Raw genomic sequence first — 22,905 nt, forward strand, 5'->3', positions numbered from 1 at the left:
ATGTCCATCAGGTGCAACCTGTCACTTCTATCTGGCCTGGTCTGCACTAGACTCCAGTCCCACACTGACACAGCAACTATGAATGGACAATAAATATTGGCTGGTGTTGCCCACAACCCTAGAACAAATAGATAAAAACTAGAGGAAGGTACTTTGGTGGGAGAGGTAGAGTGCAGGAAAAATTAGCTTTTAGGAGAGAGTTATCCTACAAGAAGAATGAACTTCAATGTGAGATTTATTGTAAGAGGGAACAAACTTAGATGGTAGAGTTAAGATACCAGAGAGTAAATGCAGGAAGAAAGAGCTTCAAAGGGCCAAATATCCTTTTTCTCATCCTTGGCTCAGATTGATGTAAAATTTTTAAAATAAATTCCACTTATGCCACATATTTAAAATGTAGCGATTGGGAGAAAGATACAACCTCCAGACTTGACTCTTCCAATGCTCCCCTGGCCGGCCCCTCACTTTGCATCCTCCGTAAACTTGAGCTCATCCAAAACTCCCAAATCCCACCAAGTTCCGTTCACTCCATCACCCCCGCACTCGCTGACCTACGTTGGCTCCCAGTCCGGCAACACCTCGAGTTTAAAATTCACATCCTCATGTTCAAATCCCCCCATGGCCTCGCCCCTCCCTATCTCTGTAACCTCCTACAACCCTCCGAGATCTCTGCGCTCCTCCCCTTGCACATCCCTGATTTTAATCTGTCCACCATTGGCGGCCGTCCCTTCAGCTGCCGAGGCCCTAAGCTCTGGAATTCCCTCCCTAAACCTCTCTGCCTCTCCCTCCTCATTTAAGTTACCCCTAAAACCGACCTCTTTGACCATGCTTTGGTCAGCTGTCCTGATAAGTCCTTATGTGGCTTGGTGTCAAATTTTTGTCTGATTTATGCTCCTGTGAAGTGCCTTGGGACGTTTCGTTGCGTTAAAGGCGCTGTATAAAGGCAAGCTGTTGAATGGGGTTGACCGTCATATACTTGAGATTTCTATTTAAGCCTTGCTCGTGGTGACACAACACCTGACTGTAACATAAAAATATCTCACTAACCTTTACAACACCTCACTGTAACGCGGGGCAGGGCTGCAGCGTAACGCGGGCAGGGCTGCAGCGTAACGCGGGGCAGGGCTGCAGCGTAACGCGGGGCAGGGCTGCGGTGTTTGCGCTACTTCACAACTCAGAATATCTCACTCCTGGCTGTGACCTGTCCCCTTTTATACCTGAATGACCAATGTAAGCGAGGAATAAATGTTAAACTCTGTGTGTCGAATGTGGAATTTAAATATCCAACACGTATGAGAAAACCATAATCACTAGAAGTGCCCACATCCTGATCCAATCATTTTGAAAGAAATTCACAGTGCCATTTTGAGAATGACCATTTCAAACTCCTGACTGCAGGAAGGAGAGTGCTGGGGCGGATAAAATTCGACAAGGGAGCATTGAGTTCTGGGTTGGTATGGATAGAATCTGCTAGCTAGCATTTGGTTATGGGGCAGAATGGATAGAACGTGCAGGAAGCATTTGTTATGGATTGTCCGGGATAAATTCCAACAACATGCTCCTGGTTATGCAGTTTCCAAGCCTGAGAGGAGTTACAACATCCTTTTGTGAGAATCAGGAGCTGTTGTTCTCTCAGTAATACCTGGCACCTCCGAACGGTTCCATTGAGATTGGTTTCAACTGACATTTTTTCAGTTTTTCACTCGTGGGCTGGTGGTTGAGGCGGGATTTCAGACACTCCAAATTCTAACATCCCTCAGGGTGTTCCGTTGTTTTTTATCTGGAGTTTTAGGATTCTTTAGTTTGTTTTTACGGTTTGGACACCAGCCCAGTTGTGTTTCACTCAGTCACCCGTTCATCTGGATTTCAGAGCGACCCCCCGTCGTGTGGCCCCCCCCCCCCCCGTCGTGTGCCTTGCCCCCCCCCCGTCGTGTGCCGCCCCCCCCCCCCCCGTCGTGTGGCCCCCCCCCCCTCGTGTGGCCCCCCCCCCCCCCCCGTCGTGTGGCCCCCCCCCCCCCCCCGTCGTGTGGCCCCCCCCCCCCCCCGTCGTGTGGCCCCCCCCCCCCCCCGCGTGTGGCCCCCCCCCCCCCCCCGTCGTGTGGCCCCCCCCCCCCCGTCGTGTGGCCCCCCCCCCCCGTCCGTGTGGCCCCCCCCCCGTCGTGTGGCCCCCCCCCCCGTCGTGTGGCCCCCCCCCCCCCCCCCGTCGTGTGGCCCCCCCCCCCCGTCGTGTGGCCCCCCCCCCCCCCGTCGTGTGTCCCCCCCCCCCCGTCGTGTGGCCCCCCCCCCCCCGTCGTGTGGCCCCCCCCCCCCCCGTCGTGTGGCCCCCCCCCCCGTCGTGTGGCCCCCCCCCCGTCGTGGCCCCCCCCCCCCGTCGTGTGGCCCCCCCCCCCCCCGTCGTGTGGCCCCCCCCCCCGTCGTGTGGCCCCCCCCCCGTCGTGTGGCCCCCCCCCCCCCGTCGTGTGGCCCCCGTCGTGCCCACCCCGTCGTGTGGCCCCCCCCCGTCGTGTGGGCCCCCCCCCCCCCCGTCGTGTGGCCCCCCCCCCCCCCCCCCCGTCGTGTGGCCCCCCCCCCCCCCGTCGTGTGGCCCCCCCCCCGTCGTGTGGCCCCCCCCCGGCCCCCGTCGTGTGGCCCCCCCCCACCCCGTCGTGTGGGCCCCCCCCCCCCGTCGTGTGGCCCCCCCCCCCCGTCGTGTGGCCCCCCCCCCCCGTCGTGTGGCCCCCCCCCCCGTCGTGTGGCCCCCCCCCCGTCGTGTGGCCCCCCCCCCCCCGTCGTGTGGCCCCCCCCCCCCCCGTCGTGTGGCCCCCCCCCCCCCGTCGTGTGGCCCCCCCCCCCGTCGTGTGGCCCCCCCCCCGTCGTGTGGCCCCCCCCCCCCCCCCGTCGTGTGGCCCCCCCCCCCCCCGTCGTGTGGCCCCCCCCCCCGTCGTGTGGCCCCCCCCCCCCCGTCGTGTGGCCCCCCCCCCCGTCGTGTGGCCCCCCCCCCGTCGTGTGGCCCCCCCCCCCGTCGTGTGCCCCCCCCCCCCGTCGTGTGGCCCCCCCCCCACCCCGCGCCCCCCCCTCCTCCCGCCCCCCCTCTCCCCCACCCCCCCCCGTCGTGTGGCCCCCCCTCTCTGGCCCCCCCCCCCTCGTGCCCCCCCCCCCCCGTCGTGTGGCCCCCCCCCCGTCGTGTGGCCCCCCCCCCCCGACGTGTGGCCCCCCCCCCCCCGTCGTGTCCGCGCCCCCCCCCTCTCTGTCCGCGCCCCCCCCTCTCTGTCCGCGCCCCCCCCTCTCTGTCCGCGCCCCCCCCTCTCTGTCCGCGCCCCCCCTCTCTGTCCGCGCCCCCCCCCCTCTGTCCGCGCCCCCCCCCCTCTGTCCGCGCCCCCCCCCTCTGTCCGCGCCCCCCCCCCCTCTGTCCGCGCCCCCCCCCCCTCTGTCCGCGCCCCCCCCCCCCCTCTGTCCGCGCCCCCCCCCCTCTCTGTCCGCGCCCCCCCCTCTCTGTCCGCGCCCCCCCCTCTCTGTCCGCCGCCCCCCCCTCTCTGTCCGCGCCCCCCCCTCTCTGTCCGCGCCCCCCCCTCTCTGTCCGCGCCCCCCCCTCTCTGTCCGCGCCCCCCCCCTCTCTGTCCGCGCCCCCCCCTCTCTGTCCGCGCCCCCCCCCTCTCTGTCCGCGCCCCCCCCTCTCTGTCCGCGCCCCCCCCTCTCTGTCCGCGCCCCCCCCTCTCTGTCCGCGCCCCCCCCTCTCTGTCGCGCCCCCCACCCCCTCTCTGTCCGCGCCCCCCCCTCTCTGTCCGCGCCCCCCCCTCTCTGTCCGCCGCCCCCCCCCTCTCTGTCGCGCCCCCCCCTCTCTGTCCGCGCCCCCCCTCTCTGTCGCGCCCCCCCTCTCTGTCCGCGCCCCCCCTCTCTCCCCGCCGCCACCCCCTCTCTCCCCGCCCCCCCTCTCTCCCCGCCCCCCCCCTCTCTCCCCGCCCCCCCCTCTCTCCCCGCCCCCCCCTCTCTCCCGCCCCCCCCCTCTCTCCCCGCCCCCCCCTCTCTCCCGCCCCCCCCCTCTCTCCCCGCCCCCCCTCTCTCCCCGCCCCCCCCTCTCTCCCCGCCCCCCCCTCTCTCCCCGCCCCCCCCTCTCTCCCCGCCTCCCCACCCTCTCTCCCCGCCCCCCCCTCTCTCCCCGCCCCCCCCTCTCTCCCCGCCCCCCCCTCTCTCCCCGCCCCCCCCCTCTCTCCCCGCCCCCCCCTCTCTCCCCGCCCCCCCTCTCTCCCCGCCCCCCCTCTCTCCCCGCCCCCCCCTCTCTCCCCGCCCCCACCTCTCCTCCCGCCCCCTCTCTCCCCGCCCCCCTCTCTCCCGCCCCCCCTCTCTCCCCGCACCCCCCCTCTCTCCCCGCCCCCCCTCTCTCCCGCCCCCTCTTGTCCGTACCCGCCCCCCTCTCTCCCCTCCCCCCTCTTGTCCGTCCCCGCCCCCGCCCCCCCTCTCTCCCCGCCCCCCCTCTCACCCTCCCCCCCTCTCTCCCCTCCCCCCCTCTCTCCCCTCCCCCCCTCTCTCCCCTCCCCCCTCTTGTCCGGACCCCGCCCCCTCCCCCTCTTGTCCGGACCCCGCCCCCTCCCCCCTCTCCCCGCCCCCTCCTCTCTCCCGCCCCCCTCTCTCCCCTCCCCCTCTCTCCCCTCCCCCCTCTTGTCCGTACCCCGCCCCCTCCCCCCTCTCTCCCCTCCCCCCATCTTGTCCGTACCCCGCCCCTCCCCCCCTCTCTCCCCTCCCCCTCTTGTCCGTACCCCGCCCCCTCCCCCCCTCTCTCCCCTCCCCCCCCTCTTTCCGTACCCCGCCCCCTCCCCCCCTCTCTCCCCTCCCCCTCTCTCCCCTCCCCCTCTCTCCCCGCCCCCCCTCTCTCCCCGCCCCCCTCTCTCCCCGCCCCCCCTCTCTCCCCGCCCCCCCTCTCTCCCCGCCCCCCCTCTCTCCCCGCCCCCCCTCTCTCCCCGCCCCCCTCTCTCCCCGCCCCCCCTCTCTCCCCGCCCCCCTCTCTCCCCGCCCCCCCTCTCTCCCCGCCCCCCTCTCTCCCCGCCCCCCTCTCTCCCGCCCCCCTCTCTCCCCGCCCCCCCTCTCTCCCCGCCCCCCCTCTCTCCCGCCCCCCCTCTCTCCCCGCCCCCCCCTCTCTCCCCGCCCCCCCTCTCTCCCCGCCCCCCCTCTCTCCCCGCCCCCCCTCTCTCCCCGCCCCCCTCTCTCCCGCCCCCCCTCTCTCCCCGCCCCCCCCTCTCTCCCCGCCCCCCTCTCTCCCCGCCCCCCCTCTCTCCCCGCCCCCCCTCTCTCCCGCCCCCCCTCTCTCCCCGCCCCCCCTCTCTCCCCGCCCCCCCTCTCTCCCCGCCCCCCTCTCTCCCCGCCCCCCCTCTCTCCCCGCCCCCCCTCTCTCCCGCCCCCCCTCTCTCCCCGCCCCCCTCTCTCCCCGCCCCCCCTCTCTCCCCGCCCCCCCTCTCTCCCGCCCCCCTCTCTCCCCGCCCCCCTCTCTCCCCGCCCCCCCTCTCTCCCCGCCCCCCCTCTCTCCCGCCCCCCCTCTCTCCCCCGCCCCCCCTCTCTCCCCCGCCCCCCTCTCTCCCCGCCCCCCCTCTCTCCCCGCCCCCCCTCTCTCCCCGCCCCCCCTCTCTCCCCGCCCCCCCTCTCTCCCCGCCCCCCCTCTCTCCCCGCCCCCCCTCTCTCCCCCGCCCCCCCCTCTCTCCCCGCCCCCCCTCTCTCCCCTCCCCCCTCTTGTCCGTCCCCCGCCCCGCCCCCCCTCTCTCCCCTCCCCCCTCTCTCCCCTCCCCCCCTCTCTCCCCTCCCCCCTCTCTCCCCCTCCCCCCCTCTCTCCCTCCCCCCCTCTCTCCCCTCCCCCCCTCTCTCCCCTCCCCCCTCTCTCCCCTCCCCCCCTCTCTCCCCTCCCCCCCTCTCTCCCCTCCCCCCCTCTCTCCCCTCCCCCCCTCTCCTCCCCTCCCCCCCTCTCTCCCCTCCCCCCCTCTCTCCCCTCCCCCCCTCTCTCCCCTCCCCCCCTCTCTCCCCTCCCCCCTCTCTCCCCTCTCTCCCCGCCCCCCGCTCTCTCCCCGCCCCCCCTCTCTCCCCGCCCCCCCTCTCTCCCCGCCCCCCCTCTCTCCCCGCCCCCCCCTCTCCCCGCCCCCCTCTCTCCCGCCCCCCTCTCTCCCGCCCCCTCTCTCCCGCCCCCCCTCTCTCCCCGCCCCCTCTTGTCCGTACCCTGCCCCGCTCTCCCCTCTTGTCCGTACCCTGCCCCCTCCCCCCCTCTCTCCCCTCCCCCTCTTGTCCGTACCCCGCCCCCGCCCCCCTCTCTCCCCTCCCCCCCTCTCTCCCCTCCCCCCCTCTCTCCCCTCTCTCCCCGCCCCCCCTCTCTCCCCGCCCCCCTCTCTCCCCGCCCCCCTCTCTCCCGCCCCCCTCTCTCCCCGCCCCCTCTCTCTCCGCCCCCCTCTCTCTCCCGCCCCCCTCTCTCTCCGCCCCCCTCTCTCTCCGCCCCCTCTCTCCCCTCCCCCTCTCTCCCCTCCCCCCCTCTTGTCCGTACCCTGCCCCCTCTCTCCCCTCTTGTCCGTACCCTGCCCCCTCCCCCCTCTCTCCCCTCCCCCTCTTGTCCGTACCCCGCCCCCCCTCTCTCCCCTCCCCCCTCTTGTCCGTACCCCGCCCCCGCCCCCCTCTCTCCCTCCCCCCCTCTCTCCCCTCCCCCCTCTTGTCCGTACCCCGCCCCTCCCCCTCTCTCCCCGCCCCTCCCTCTCTCCCCGCCCCTCCCTCTCTCCCCGCCCCCCTCTCTCCCCTCCCCCCTCTTGTCCGTACCCCGCCCCCTCCCCCCTCTCTCCCCTCCCCCATCTTGTCCGTACCCCGCCCCCTCCCCCCCTCTCTCCCCTCCCCCCCTCTTGTCCGTACCCCGCCCCCCTCCCCCCTCTCTCCCCTCCCCCTCTCTCCCCTCCCCCTCTCTCCCCTCCCCCTCTCCCCCGCCCCCCCTCTCTCCCCGCCCCCCCCTCTCTCCCCGCCCCCCCTCTCTCCCCTCCCCTCTTGTCCGTACCCCGCCCCCCCTCTCTCCCTCCCCCCTCTTGTCCGTACCCCGCCCCCGCCCCCCCTCTCTCCCCTCCCCCCCTCTCTCCCCTCGCCCCTCTTGTCCGTACCCCGCCCCCTCCCCCCTCTCTCCCCGCCCCTCCCTCTCTCCCCGCCCCCCCTCTCTCCCCTCCCCTCTCTCCCTCCCCCATCTTGTCCGTACCGCCCCCCCGTCCCCCCCTCTCTCTCCTCCCCCCTCTTGTCCGTACCCCGCCCCTCCCCCCCTCTCTCCCCTCCCCCCTCTTGTCCGTACCCCGCCCCTCCCCCCTCTCTCCCCTCCCCCTCTCTCCCCTCCCCCTCTCTCCCTCCCCCTCTCTCCCCTCCCCCTCTCTCCCCTCCCCCTCTCTCCCGCCCCCCTCTCTCCCCGCCCCCCCTCTCTCCCCGCCCCCCTCTCTCCCCGCCCCCCCCTCTCTCCCCGCCCCCCCTCTCTCCCCGCCCCCCTCTCTCCCCGCCCCCCCTCTCTCCCCGCCCCCCTCTCTCCCCGCCCCCCCTCTCTCCCCGCCCCCCCTCTCTCCCCGCCCCCCCCCTCTCTCCCCGCCCCCCCCCTCTCTCCCCGCCCCCCCCTCTCTCCCCGCCCCCCCCTCTCTCCCGCCCCCCCCTCTCTCCCCGCCCCCCCCCTCTCTCCCCGCCCCCCCCCTCTCCCCCGCCCCCCCCCTCTCTCCCCGCCCCCCCCTCTCTCCCCGCCCCCCCCCTCTCTCCCCGCCCCCCCACTCTCTCCCCGCCCCCCCCTCTCTCCCCGCCCCCCCCTCTCTCCCCGCCCCCCCCCTCTCTCCCCCGCCCCCCCCCTCTCTCCCCGCCCCCCCCTCTCTCCCCGCCCCCCCCCTCTCTCCCCGCCCCCCCCTCTCTCCCCGCCCCCCCTCTCTCTCCCCGCCCCCCTCTCTCTCCCCGCCCCCCCTCTCTCTCCCCGCCCCCCTCTCTCTCCCCGCCCCCCCTCTCTCCCCGCCCCCCCTCTCTCTCCCCGCCCCCCCTCTCTCTCCCCGCCCCCCCCTCTCTCCCCGCCCCCCCCTCTCTCTCCCGCCCCCCCTCTCTCCCCGCCCCCCCCTCTCTCCCCGCCCCCCCCTCTCTCCCCGCCCCCCCCTCTCTCCCCGCCCCCCCCCTCTCTCCCCGCCCCCCCCTCTCTCCCCGCCCCCCCCCTCTCTCCCCGCCCCCCCTCTCTCTCCCGCCCCCCCCTCTCTCTCCCCGCCCCCCCTCTCTCTCCCGCCCCCCCTCTCTCTCCCCGCCCCCCCTCTCTCTCCCCGCCCCCCCTCTCTCTCCCCGCCCCCCCTCTCTCTCCCCGCCCCCCTCTCTCTCCCCGCCCCCCCTCTCTCTCCCCGCCCCCCCCTCTCTCCCCGCCCCCCCTCTCTCTCCCGCCCCCCCTCTCTCCCGCCCCCCCCTCTCTCCCCTCCCCCCTCTCTCCCCCGCCCCCCCTCTCTCTCCCCCCCCCCCTCTCTCTCCCCCCCCCCTCTCCCCCTCCCCCGCCCCCTCTCTCTCCCCCTCTCCCCCTCCCCCGCCCCCTCTCTCTCCCCCTCCCCCCCTCTCCCCCTCCCCGCCCCCCCCTCTCTCCCCCTCCCCCCTCTTGTCCGTACTGCCTTTGGGTTAAAATTTATTTCCTGCTGTAACACTGTTTATTATATCATCACTGCTTTTGACCAATCAGGAGCAACCTTTTCTGAGCTCTGCAGATGCCCTCAGTGAGGGGCAGAGATGTCTGGAATAAGCACCGACCAGCTGGAGCCCTGCTTCCAGGGTACCTCCCTAACCTGGAGGCTATTCCTGTAGGTGATATGGCCCTGGGAGGCACATAGGTCCACGTAGACAATGCCTGTGCCTTTACTCAGCTTTTACATCCCAGAGAGAGAGCGTGAAGGAGGCAGGAATCGGCATCGAGGTGAGTGCGTCCAAGCCCACCAGAAAACCGTCTGAATAAGCCTCAAAATAACATTACTGTTCAGGGACTAGAGAGAACAGTTTGCAAGTTAACAGTCCTTGTATCACTAATTTTCCAGATGCGCTCTCAGGTGTGAGCCTTGCTTGGACAGGGAGGGGGGTGTGGGGTGCATGGGGAGAGGGGGATGTGGAGGGGTGAATATGGAGGTGGGGGCGGTGTGGAGGGAGGAAAGGGTGAGTTTTGCCGGGAATGGTTTGTGTAGGAGGGGATGGGGGTGGGGAGAGGGGTGCTTGTGGTTTATCACATGCTGAGGGTTCCCCCACGGGCTGTGGTTGAATCCAATGTGAGCTCACAGCCTCCCTGTGCCATCACCCAGGGGCTTTCGATTGATCTCACCTGTCCTGGGTCAACAATCGGGGTCAACTCTCGCCCGATTGGCTGTCATTATTCGAACCAAGTGTGATTGAATAAACATTCATGGTGGTCATGTTTTCTCCCCCTACAGAAATGCCAGCACCAGCCAAAGTAGTCAAAGCAGGGAACCCGAGACCAAAGAAAGGAGGCAAGGTAAACCTGACTGGCTTCATAAATGCTTCACGTACTTTTGTATTTCTTCTTGACTTTTAAAAAAAAAATACTCCACCCCTACACTTCTGCCCTTCACGGACCCTCACTCCCACACATTGAGGGCACAGAGCCTGAGTTTGCCAGCTCTGCTGGTGGTGGTGCGTTAGTTTGCCAGCTCTGCTGGTGGTGTTGCGATAGTTTGCCAGCTCTGCTGGTGTTGCGTTAGTTTGCCAGCTCTGCTGGTGGTGTTGCGATAGTTTGCCAGCTCTGCTGGTGGTGTTGCGATAGTTTGCCAGCTCTGCTGGTGTTGCGTTAGTTTGCCAGCTCTGCTGGTGTTGCGATAGTTTGCCAGCTCTGCTGGCGTTGCGTTAGTTTGCCAGCTCTGCTGGTGGTGGTGCGTTAGTTTGCCAGCTCTGCTGGTGTTGCGTTAGTTTGCCAGCTCTGCTGGTGGTGTTGCGATAGTTTGCCAGCTCTGCTGGTGTTGCGTTAGTTTGCCAGCTCTGCTGGTGTTGCGTTAGTTTGCCAGCTCTGCTGGTGTTGCGTTAGTTTGCCAGCTCTGCTGGTGTTGCGTTAGTTTGCCAGCTCTGGTGGTGTTGCGATAGTTTGCCAGCTCTGCTGGTGGTGTTGCGATAGTTTGCCAGCTCTGCTGATGGTGTTGCGATAGTTTGCCAGCTCTGCTGGTGGTGTTGCGATAGTTTGCCAGCTCTGCTGGTGGTGTTGCGATAGTTTGCCAGCTCTGCTGGTGTTGCGATAGTTTGCCAGCTCTGCTGGTGTTGCGATAGTTTGCCAGCTCTGCTGGTGGTGTTGCGATAGTTTGCCAGCTCTGCTGGTGGTGTTGCGATAGTTTGCCAGCTCTGCTGGTGGTGTTGCGATAGTTTGCCAGCTCTGCTGGTGGTGTTGCGATAGTTTGCCAGCTCTGCTGGTGGTGTTGCGATAGTTTGCCAGCTCTGCTGGTGGTGGTGCGATAGTTTGCCAGCTCTGCTGGTGGTGGTGCGATAGTTTGCCAGCTCTGCTGGTGGTGTTGCGATAGTTTGCCAGCTCACTGTCCTTGTCCCGCCCTCTACCTCTAACCTCCTTCAGCCCTACTTACCTACGACGCTGTGCCTGTGCCCTATATACAAGCCTGCACACCACAGACCTCGGGCTCCGACACTGCTTCCCTTCTCTCTGGAACTCACTCCTGAACCATGCTGCCTCGCTGCTCCTCTCCCTCCGTTTAAAAGCCCCCTCAGACCCTTTTGGTTTGATGTGTTCAGGTCACCTCTCCTAATCCATTTTCTGCCCCTCTGTTCATTCTTCTTCATGTGAAACTCCTTTCAATGTTTTGTTATGTTAAAAGAATTGTACAAATGCAAGTTGTTGAGAGAGCCTGGTGCATGCATGGCCTCTGGATGCCTGCAAGACCAAGGGTTTGGTGTCTACCAGAGAGGCCAGCAGCTGCTGCTGCCCCACCTTCAGCCGGTTGACCTGTTGGGAGGTGTACGGTGCATGGTGTGTGTCAATGCTGTGTTCAAGAACATGGTAGCAATGCAGCCATAACAGTTGAGTTGCTCAATTTGCCGTTTGTGAGGAGCTCCTGGAACCTGCAGCGTGCTGGTGAAAGAACATAAGAAATAGGAGCAGGAGTAGGCTATACGACCCCTCGAGCCTGCTCCCCCATTCAATCAGATCATGGCTGATCTTCGACCTCAACTCCACTTTCCCACCCGATCCCCATATCCCTTGATTCCCCGAGAGTCCAAAAATCTATCGATCTCAGCCTTGAATATACTCAAAGACCCAGCATCCACAGCCCTCTGGGGTAGAGAATTCCAAAGATTCACAACCCTCTGCGTGAAGAAATTTCTCCTCATCTCAGTCTTAAATGGCTGACCCCTTATCCTGAGACTATGGCCCCTATTTCTGGACTCTCCAGCCAGGGGAAAAAACCTCTCAGCATCTACCCCGTCAAGCCCCCTCAGAATCTTACTTGTTTCAATGAGATCACCTCTCATTCTTCTAAACTCCAGAGATTATAGGCCCATTCTACTCAACCTCTCCTCACAGGACAACCCTCTCATCCCAGGAATCAATCCAGTGAACCTTCGCTGCACCACCTCTAAGGCAGGTATATCCTTCCTTAGATAAGGAGATCAAAACTGTCCGCAGTACTCCAGGTGAGGTCTCACTAAAGCCCTGTACAATTGTAGTACATTGGGGTAGAGAATTCCAAAGATTCACAACCGTCTGAGTGAAGAAATTCTTCCTCATCTCAGTCTGAAATGGCCGACCCCTTATGAAAGATCAAACCCACACTTGTAACGGCTAATTAAAAGACAGCAGAAAAAACTTGGATTATATAGCGCTATTCATGACCTCAGGATGTCCCTTTACAGCCAGTTTTGAAGTGTAGTCACTGTTATTTTGAAACATGGCTGCCAATTTGTGCACAGCAAGGTCCCAGAAACAGCAGTGTGATAATGACTAGATAATCTGTTTTAGTGATGTTAGTTGGGGTGGGGTGGGGGGGGTAAATATTGGCCAGGATACTGGGGATAACATCCCTGCTCTTCAAGATACTGCAGTGGGTTCTTTTACGCCCACCTGCGAGGGCAGACGGGGCCTCGGTTTAACATCTCGTCCGAAAGACAGCACCTCCAACAGTGCAGCGCTCCCTTGGCACTGCACTGGAGTCTCAACTTAGATTATGTGCTGAAGTCCCATCCTGGACTAACCTCTTCTCCCCCTGTGCTGGGCGAAGAACATAAGAACGTAGGTAATAGGAGCAGGTGTAGGCCATATGGCCCCTCGAGCCTGCTCCGCCATTTAATAAGATCATGGCTAATCTTTGCCCTCAACTCCACTTTCCTACCCAATCCCTATATCCCTGAGTCCCCTAGAGTCCAAAAATCCATCGATCTAGTCTTGAATATATTCAATGATTCCGCATCCACAGCCCTCTGGGGTAGAGAATTCCAAAGATCAACAACCCTCTGAGTGAAGAAATTCCTCCTCATCTCAGTCTTAAATGGCCAATCCCTTGTCCTGTAACTGTGCCCCCTAGTTCTAACTCTCCTGCCAGGGGAAACAGCCTCTCCCCATCTACCCTGTCAAGCCCTTTAAGAATTTTATATGTTTCAATGAGATCACCCCTCATTCCCCTAAACTCCAGAGAGTATAGGCCCATTCTACTCAATCTCTCCTCATAGGACAACCCTCTCATCCCAGGAATCAGTCTAGTGAACCTTTGTTGCACCGCCTCTAAGGCAAGTAAGGAGACCAAAACTATACGCAGTGCTCCAGGTGAGGTCTCACCAAAGCCCTGTGCAATTGTAGTAAGACTTCCTTACTCTTGTACTCCGACCCCCTTGCAATAAAGGCCAACATGCCATTTGCCTTCCTAATTGCTTGCTCTACTTGCATGTTAACTTTTTGATGCGTGTACAAGGACACCCAAATCACTCTGAACACCAACATTTAATAGTTTCTCACCATTTAAAACATTGTTTTTCTCTTCTTCCTACTAAAGTGAATAACCTCTCATTTTCCCACATTATACTCCATCTGCCACCTTCTTGCCTACTCACTTAACCTGTCTATATCCCTTTGCAGACTCTGTGTCCTCTTCACAGCTTACTTTCCCACCTAGCTTTGTATCATCAGCAAACTTGGATACATTACACTCGGTCCCTTCATCTAAGTCATTAATATAGATTGTAAATAGCTGAGGCCCAAGCACTGATCCTTACGGCACCCCACTAGTTACAGCCTGACAACCTGAGAATGACCATTTATTCCTACTCTCTGTAACCTCTTCTCTCCCTGTCCTGGCTAACCCCTCTCCCCATCCTGGGCTAGCGTGTATACATCTAACGATGCCCAATAATCATACACTGTCAATAATCAAACACTATTGCTTTCGACCCAGAGTGAAATTCTTGTGTCTGTGGTACTGTGGAATCTGCTTTGCAATGTTGGGGAGAATGAGTTCCTCGGACTCCACCAATGTAACGTGAGCCAAGTCTTGTGTTTGGAGCAGAGGCCTTGCTTTTTCTGAAGGAATATTTAAAGCTGTCCAGAATGTCTGTAACCAGCAATCATTCAAAACTGCTGCAGTTTGTGATGTTTGATGGAACTAGCAGAGTGTTCTTTTACTCTGATGGTTAGCCCTTTTATAAACTCATATGGTTAAATAAAAGAGAAGAAAGACTTGCATTTCTACAGTGCCTTTTACAACCTCAGGACGTCCCAAAGCACTTTACAGCCAATTAAGTACTTTTGAAGCGTAGCCACTGTTGTAATGTAGGAAATAAGGAGGCACGTATGGACTCTTAGTGCCATTTTCAGCATGATGTATCTGTTCATCGTGTGGGTTACAATCACCACCTTCAAGAAAAGAGCAAAGTAAATTGAAAAATGAAAAGTTGAATGAAAAGCAAAATACTGCGGCTGCTGGAAATCAGAAATAAAAACAGAAAATGCCGGAAATACTCAGCAAGTCAGGCAGCACCCGTGGAGAAAGAGACAGAGCTAATGTTTCAGGTCGATGACCTTCTGTCAAAACTGAGCTGGGTTCATGAATTGCAGCTTGCCCAGAATGCAGCTGCCTCTCTCTTGCCCGTTGGTCCATCGTACACTGGCTCCCTGTTCCCCAGCGCATCGCATTTCAAATCCTCATCCTTCTCTTCAAATCTCTCCTCGCCTGGCTCTGCATTACCATTGCAACCTCCTCCAGGATTACCTACGTTTCGGCCTTCGGGCTCTGGACTCCTTTACAACAACAATTTGTTGAGCCTTTAACGTAGTAAAACGTCCCAAGGCGCTTCAGAGGAGTGATTATCAAACAAAATTTGACACCGAGCTACATGAGTTATTAGGACAGGTGATCTAAAGCTTGGTCAAAGAGGTAGATTGTAAGGAGCGTCTTAAAGGAGGAGAGAGAGGCGGAGAGGTTTGTGGAGGGAATTCCAGAGCTTAGGGCCTAGGCAGCTGAAGGCACGGCCGCCAATGGTGCAGCGATTAAAATCGGGGATGCGCAAGAGGCAAAAATTGGAGGATCTCGGAGGGTTGTAGGGCTGGAGGAGGTTACAGAGATAGGGAGGGGTGAGGCCATGGAGGGATTTGAACACAAGGATGAGAATTTTAAAATCGAGGTGTTGCCGGACTGGGAGCCAATGTTGGTCAGCGAGCACGGGGGGGTGATGAGTGAATGGGACTCGATGCAAGTTAGGATACGGGCAGCAGAGTTTTGGATGAGCTCAAGTTTATGGAGGGTGGAAGATGGGAGGCCGCCCAGGAGAGCATCGGAATGGTGGAGTCTGGAGGTAACAAAGGCACGAACAAAGGTTTCAGCAGCAGATGAGCTGGGGTGGAGGTGGAAGTAGACGGTCTGGATGATGGAGAGGATATGTGTCGGAAGCTCATCTCAGGGTCAGATAGGACACCGAGGTTGCGAACAGTCTGCTTCAACCTCAGATAGTGGACAGGGAGAGGGATGGAGTCGGTGGCTAGTGAATGGAGTTTGTGGCGGGGACCAAAGACAATGGGTGTTCCCAATATTTAGTTGGAGGAAAGTTCTGCTCATCCAGTATTGGATGTCGGAGAAGCAGTGTGACAAATCAGAGGCAGTGGAGGGGTCGAGAGAGGTGGTGGTGAGGTAGAGCTGGGGGTCGTCAGCGTACATGTGGAACCTGACGTAATTTTCGGATGATGTCGCCCTCCCCCCCCCCCCCCCCCCCTCCCCCCCCACCTCACCACTGCTAGAACTATCAGCCATGTAGATCTTGCTCTCTGGAAATCCCTCCCTAAACCCCTCCTCTTTACTTCTCTTTCTTTCTTTTTGAAATCTCATCTTTTCTCCCAAGACTTCACTCATCATCATGCATCCTCCCTGACTTAGTGTTCTGTTTCTCTCACTATTACTCTGTGAAGAGCAACTTGCTTTTGTAAAGCACCGTTAACATTTTGTAGGTTGACGGCACTGTAGCAATGCACGTTGTTTTTGGATTGTTTGAGTGTAGTAGATTGCGCAGTGTAGCCTAACAGGAAGGTCCCTGAGCATCCCCGTGGAGCTAGTCTTGGGACAAACGTTCCTGTGCGGTGTGTTTGAAGAGGATCGGTGTTTCTGCAGTAAACGTGGTTGGACAGATGTGCTGATGTAGGAGGTGGCATCGCCTCTTTGCTGCGAAAATGTGTCCTCTACCCCACCAGCCCCTCTGCTTCCAATCAGGGCAGTTTAAAGTCAATTGTTTAGAAGGCAGCTGCTTAAACTCTGTTTCCTTTACCCAGAGAGGGAACGTGGATGAAGAATCGGTTGTGCAATGTACAGATGCAGAGCAGTCTTGTGCCATGATGGTACATTTATCAAATCTGGGTGTGCAGCCGAGGATTTCGTCCACTTTAACCAACAAAGTGTGCACGTAGGAATTTGGGAAGTGTGTCCAGAAACACTTGCAACGATTACGTTCTCCATTTACACCACTAATGTCAAGATTCAGAATAGATGGGGAGTTTACATGTTGAATGCTGTCGTCTCATAAGTTACAGCTTCCCACAGCCCTCCTTTTGGAAAGCTAAATTTATCTAATGCTGAGATGGTGCCTTAAAATACTGCTTATTTACTCCATGTGTCAGTTTCTTATCTTCCCTTCGGGGAGCCAAAATTAGTTCTGCCAGCTTTCAGATTGCGAGCTGCATTGGACAAAAGATACACAACTATTACAGGGTGAAGTGTGGAAGCTAAGAGTCCACGGGGCTTTGCTGCAGCGCCTTGTTCAGATTTAAATTGGTCGTTAAACTTCAGAAAACCATTCGGCAGTAAAATCCAACAGCTAATGGAAATGGAACAATTAGCGAATAGTTAAAAGTATTAATGGATAATTAGTGAAGCACAGGCATGTTGCAGATCAATGTGCAAAGGAGGCCGATCACCAGCTGTTCTACACATTACAACAATATCTGTACAGGATTCACTCTACACATTACAATGTCTGTACAGGATTCACTCTACACATTACAATGTCTGTACAGGATTCACTCTACACATTACAATGTCTGTACAGGATTCACTCTACACATTACAATGTCTGTACAGGATTCACTCTACACATTACAATATCTGTACAGGATTCACTCTACACATTACAATATCTGTACAGGATTCACTCTACACATTACAATGTCTGTACAGGATTCACTCTACACATTACAATGTCTGTACAGGATTCACTCTACACATTACAATGTCTGTACAGGATTCACTCTACACATTACAATGTCTGTACAGGATTCACTCTACACATTACAATGTCTGTACAGGATTCACTCTACACATTACAATGTCTGTACAGGATTCACTCTACACATTACAATGTCTGTACAGGATTCACTCTACACATTACAATGTCTGTACAGGATTCACTCCACACATTACAATGTCTGTACAGGATTCACTCTACACATTACAATGTCTGTACAGGATTCACTCTACACATTACAATGTCTGTACAGGATTCACTCCACACATTACAATGTCTGTACAGGTTTCATTCTACACATTACAACAATATCTGTACAGGATTCACTCCACACATTACAATATCTGTACAGAATTCACTCTACACATTACAATGTCTGTACAGGATTCACTCTACACATTACAATGTCTGTACAGGATTCACTCTACACATTACAATGTCTGTACAGGATTCACTCCACACATTACAATGTCTGTACAGGATTCACTCTACACATTACAATGTCTGTACAGGATTCACTCTACACATTACAATGTCTGTACAGGATTCACTCCACACATTACAATGTCTGTACAGGTTTCATTCTACACATTACAACAATATCTGTACAGGATTCACTCCACACATTACAATATCTGTACAGAATTCACTCTACACATTACAATGTCTGTACAGGATTCACTCTACACATTACAATGTCTGTACAGGATTCACTCTACACATTACAATGTCTGTACAGGATTCACTCCACACATTACAATGTCTGTACAGGTTTCATTCTACACATTACAACAATATCTGTACAGGATTCACTCCACACATTACAATATCTGTACAGAATTCACTCTACACATTACAATGTCTGTACAGGATTCACTCTACACATTACAATGTCTGTACAGGATTCACTCTACACATTACAATATCTGTACAGGATTCACTCTACACATTACAATATCTGTACAGAATTCACTCTACACATTACAATATCTGTACAGGATTCACTCGACACATTACAATGTCTGTACAGGATTCACTCTACACATTACAATGTCTGTACAGGATTCACTCTACACATTACAATATCTGTACAGGATTCACTCTACACATTACAATATCTGTACAGAATTCACTCTACACATTACAATATCTGTACAGGATTCACTCGACACATTACAATGTCTGTACAGGATTCACTCTACACATTACAATGTCTGTACAGGTTTCATTCTACACATTACAACAATATCTGTACAGGATTCACTCTACACATTACAATGTCTGTACAGGTTTCACTCTACACATTACAATGTCTGTACAGGATTCACTCTACACATTACAATATCTGTACAGGATTCACTCTACACATTACAATATCTGTACAGGATTCACTCTACACATTACAATGTCTGTTCAGGATTCACTCTACACATTACAATGTCTGTACAGGTTTCATTCTGCACATTACAACAATATCTTTACAGGATTCACTCTACACATTACAACAATATCTGTACAGGATTCACTCTACACATTACAATATCTGTACAGGATTCACTCTACACATTACAATGTCTGTACAGGATTCACTCTACACATTACAATGTCTGTACAGGTTTCATTCTGCACATTACAACAATATCTTTACAGGATTCACTCTACACATTACAACAATATCTGTACAGGATTCACTCTACACATTACAATATCTGTACAGGATTCACTCTACACATTACAATGTCTGTACAGGATTCACTCTACGCATTACAATATCTGTACAGGATTCACTCTACACATTACAATGTCTGTACAGGATTCACTCTACACATTACAATGTCTGTACAGGTTTCATTCTACACATTACAATGTCTGTACAGGATTCACTCTACACATTACAATGTCTGTACAGGATTCACTCTACGCATTACAATATCTGTGCAGGATTCACTCTACACATTACAACAATATCTGTACAGGATTCACTCTACACATTACAATGTCTGTACAGGATTCACTCTACACATTACAATGTCTGTACAGGATTCACTCTACGCATTACAATATCTGTGCAGGATTCACTCCACACATTACAACAATATCTGTACAGGATTCACTCTACACATTACAATATCTGTACAGGTTTCATTCTACACATTACAATATCTGTACAGGATTCACTCTACACATTACAATATCTGTACAGGATTCACTCTACACATTACAATATCTGTACAGGTTTCATTCTACACATTACAATATCTGTACAGGTTTCATTCTACACATTATAATATCTGTACAGGATTCACTCTACACATTACAATATCTGTACAGGATTCACTCTACACATTACAATGTCTGTACAGGATTCACTCTACACATTACAATGTCTGTACAGGATTCACTCTACACATTACAATGTCTGTACAGGATTCACTCTACACATTACAATGTCTGTACAGGATTCACTCTACACATTACAATGTCTGTACAGGATTCACTCTACACATTACAATGTCTGTACAGGATTCACTCTACACATTACCATGTCTGTACAGGATTCACTCTACACATTACAATGTCTGTACAGGATTCACTCTACACATTACAATGTCTGTACAGGATTCACTCTACACATTACAATGTCTGTACAGGATTCACTCTACACATTACAATGTCTGTACAGGATTCACTCTACACATTACAATATCTGTACAGGATTCACTCCACACATTACAAGATCTGTACAGGATTCTCTTTTTCATTTGTTCATAGGATGTGGGTGTCGCTGGCAAGGCCAGCATTATAATATCTGTACAGGATTCTCTCTACACATTACAATATCTGTACAGGATTCACTCTACACATTACTACAATATCTCGGCTCGGAAAATCAGGAAGTAGAATCAGTCTGGGTGGAAATAAGAATTAACAAGGGGCAGAAAACACGGAGTAGTTTAAAGGCCCCTTAATAGTAGCAATACCATTGGACAGAGTATTAATCATGAAATAATAGGAGCGTGTAACAAAGGTAATGCAATTATCATGGGGGACTTCAATCTTCATATAGACTGGGCAAATCAAATTGGCAAAAGTAGTTTGGAAGACGAGTTCATGGAATGCATTCGAGACCGTTTCCTAGAACAATACGTCATGGAATCAACCAGGGAACAGGCTATTTTAGATCTTGTGTAATGAGACAGGGTTAATTAGTAATCTCACAGTAAAGGATCCTCTGGGGAAGAGTGATCATAATATGATAGAATTTCACACTGAATTTGAGAGTGACGTACTTAAGTCAGAAACTAGCATCTTAAACTTAAATAAAGCCAATTACATAGGTGTGAGGGGCACGTTAGCTAAGGTAGATTGGGAAATTAAATTAAAGGGTGTGATGGTTGAAAAGCAATGGCAAACATTTAAAGAAATATTTCAATATTCTCAACAAATATACATTCCATTGACAAATAAAGACTCCACGGGAAAAGTGATCCACCCGTGGCTAACTGAAGAAGTTAAGAATAGATTAGATTGGAAGAAGAGTAGAAAGCCTGGGGATTGGGAGAGTTTTAGAAACCAGCAAAGGACAACCAAAAAATTGATTTAAAAAAAACAGAAAATAGAATATGAAAGTAAACTAGCAAGAAATATAAAAACGATTGTAAGAGCTTCTACAAATATGTAAAGAGGAAGAGTAGCAGCAAAAATAAACGCTGGTCCCTTAGAGGAGAAATTATAATGGGGAATCAGGAAATGGCAGATGCGTTAAACAAATATTTTAGAATCATAGGCTACAGCACGGAAGAAGGCCATTCAGCCCATCGAGTTCACGCTAGCTCTATGCAAGAGCTATCCAGCCAGTCCCACTCTTTCCCCGTAGCCATGCAAATTTTTTCCTTTCAAGTACTTATCCAGTTGCCTTTTGAAGGCCATGATTGAATCTGCCTCCACCACCCCCTCGGGCAGTGCATTCCAGATCCTAACCACTCGCTGTGTAAAAAAGTTTTTCCTCATGTTGCCTTTGGTTCTTTTGCCAATCAACTTAAATCTATGTCCTCTGGTTCTTGACCCTTCTGCCAATGGGAACAGTTTCTCTCTATCTATTCTGTCTAGACCCTTCATGATTTTGAATACCTCTATCAAATCTCCTCGCCACCATCTCTGTTCCAAGGAGATCAACCCCAGCTTCTCCAGTCTATCCATGTAACTAAAGTCCCTCATCCCTGGAATCATTCTAGTAAATCTCTTCTGCACCCTCTCTAAGGCCTTCACATCTTGAAGTGCGGTGCCCAGAACTGGACACAATACTCCAGTTGTTGCCGAACCAGTGTTTTATAAAGATTCATCATGACTTCCATACTTTTGTACTCTGCCTCCATATATAAAGCCCAAGATTCTGTATGCTTTTTTAACCGCTTTCTCAACCTGCCCTGCCACCTTCAACAATTTGTGTACATATACCCCCAGATCTCTCTGTTCCTGTACCCCTTTTAGAATTGTGCCCTCCAGTTTATATTGCCTCTCCTCGTTCTTTCTACCTAAATGCATCACTTCGCATTTTTCTGCATTAAATTTCATCTGCCACTTGTCCGCCCATTCCACCAGCCTGTCTGTATCCTCTTGAAGTCTATCACTATCCTTCTCACTGTTCAATATCTTTCCAAGTTTTGTGTCATCTGCATATTTTGAAATTGTGGCCTGTACACCCAAGTCCAAGTCATTAACATATATCAAGAAAAGCAGTGGTCCCAGCACTGACCCCTGAGGAACATCACTGTACACCTTCCTCCAGTCTGAAAAACAACCGTTCACCACTACTGTTTCCTGTATCCACGTTGCTACTGCCCCCTTTATGGGCTGCAATCTTGATGATAAGCCTACCATGCGGCACTTTATCAAACGCCTTTTGAAAGTCCATATACACCACATCAACTGCAATGCCCTCATCTACCGTCTCTTTTGTATCTGTCTTCACAGTAGAAGACACAAAAAGCATACCGGAAATAGTGGGGAACCAAGGGGTAAATAAGAGGGAGGAACTTAAAGTAATTAATATAAGTAGAGAAAAGTACTTGAGAAACTAATGGGACTAGAAGCCGATAAATTCCCTGGACCTGATGGCCTACATCCTAGGGTTCTAAAAGAGGTGGCTGCAGAGATCGTGGATGCATTGGTTATGATCGTCCAAAATTCCCCAGATTCTAGAACGGTCCCAGCAGATTGGAAGGTAGCAAATGTGACCCCACTATTCAAGGAGGGAGAGAGAAAACGGAATTACAGGCCAGTTAGCCTGACATCAGTCCTCGGGAAAATGCTGGAATCCATTATTAAGGAAGTGGTAACAGAGCACTTAGAAAATCATAATATGATTAGGCAGAGTCAACATGGTTTTATGAAAGGGAAATCGTGTTTGACAAATTTATTAGAGTTTTTTGAGGATGTAACTAGAAGGGTAGATAAAGGGGATGTAGTATATTTGGATTTTCAAAATCACTTGATAAGGTGCCACATAAAAGGTTGTTACGCAGGATAAGGGCTCATGGGGTTGGGGTTAATATATTAGCATGGATTGGTTAATGGACAGAAAAGAGAGTAGGAAGAAACAGGTCATTCTCAGGTTGGCAGGCTGTAACTAGTGGGGTGCCGCAAGGATCAGTGCTTGGGCCTCAGCTATTTACAATCTATATTAATGACTTAGATGAAGGGACCGAGTGTAATGTATCCAAGTTTGCTGACGATACAAAGCTAGGTGGGAAAGTAAGCTGTGAGGAGGACACAGAGTCTGCAAAGCGATATAGACAGGTTAAGTGAGTGGGCAAGAAGGTGGCAGATGGAGTATAATTTGGGAAATGTGAGGTTATTCACTTTGGGAAGAATAGAAAAACAGAATATTTTTTAAATGGTGAGAAACAATTAAATGTTGGTGTTCAGAGAGACTTGGGTGTCACAAAGGAAACACAAAAAGTTAGTATGCAGTTACAGCAGGCAATTAGGGAAGCAATGTTGGTCATTATTGCAAGGGGGCTTGGAGTACAAGAGTAAGGAAGTCTTAACTACAATTGTGCAGGGCTTTGGTGAGACCACACCTGGAGTACTGTGTACAGTTTTGGTTTCTTTATCTAAGAAAGGATATATTTGCCTTAGAGACGGTGCAACGAAGGTTCACTAGATTAATTCCTGGGATGAGAGGCTTGTCCTATGAGGAAAGATTGAGTAGAATGG

The 22,905-nt window shown here is 55.0% G+C and overlaps 1 protein-coding gene across 1 annotated transcript in view; it reads left to right on the forward strand.

Moving 5' to 3' along the window:
• larp1 (La ribonucleoprotein 1, translational regulator) overlaps window positions 1–22,905 on the forward strand; it is a 177,152-nt gene that overhangs the window by 46,058 nt on the left and 108,189 nt on the right. Inside the window, exon 2 of the mRNA XM_067995931.1 lies at window positions 9,390–9,451. Within this exon, the coding sequence (XP_067852032.1) occupies window positions 9,390–9,451 (62 nt within the window). The remainder of the gene's footprint in view (window positions 1–9,389; window positions 9,452–22,905) is intronic.

The sequence above is a fragment of the Heptranchias perlo genome, chromosome 14, assembly GCF_035084215.1.
Source record: "Heptranchias perlo isolate sHepPer1 chromosome 14, sHepPer1.hap1, whole genome shotgun sequence".
NCBI classification, from domain to species: Eukaryota; Metazoa; Chordata; class Chondrichthyes; order Hexanchiformes; family Hexanchidae; genus Heptranchias; species Heptranchias perlo.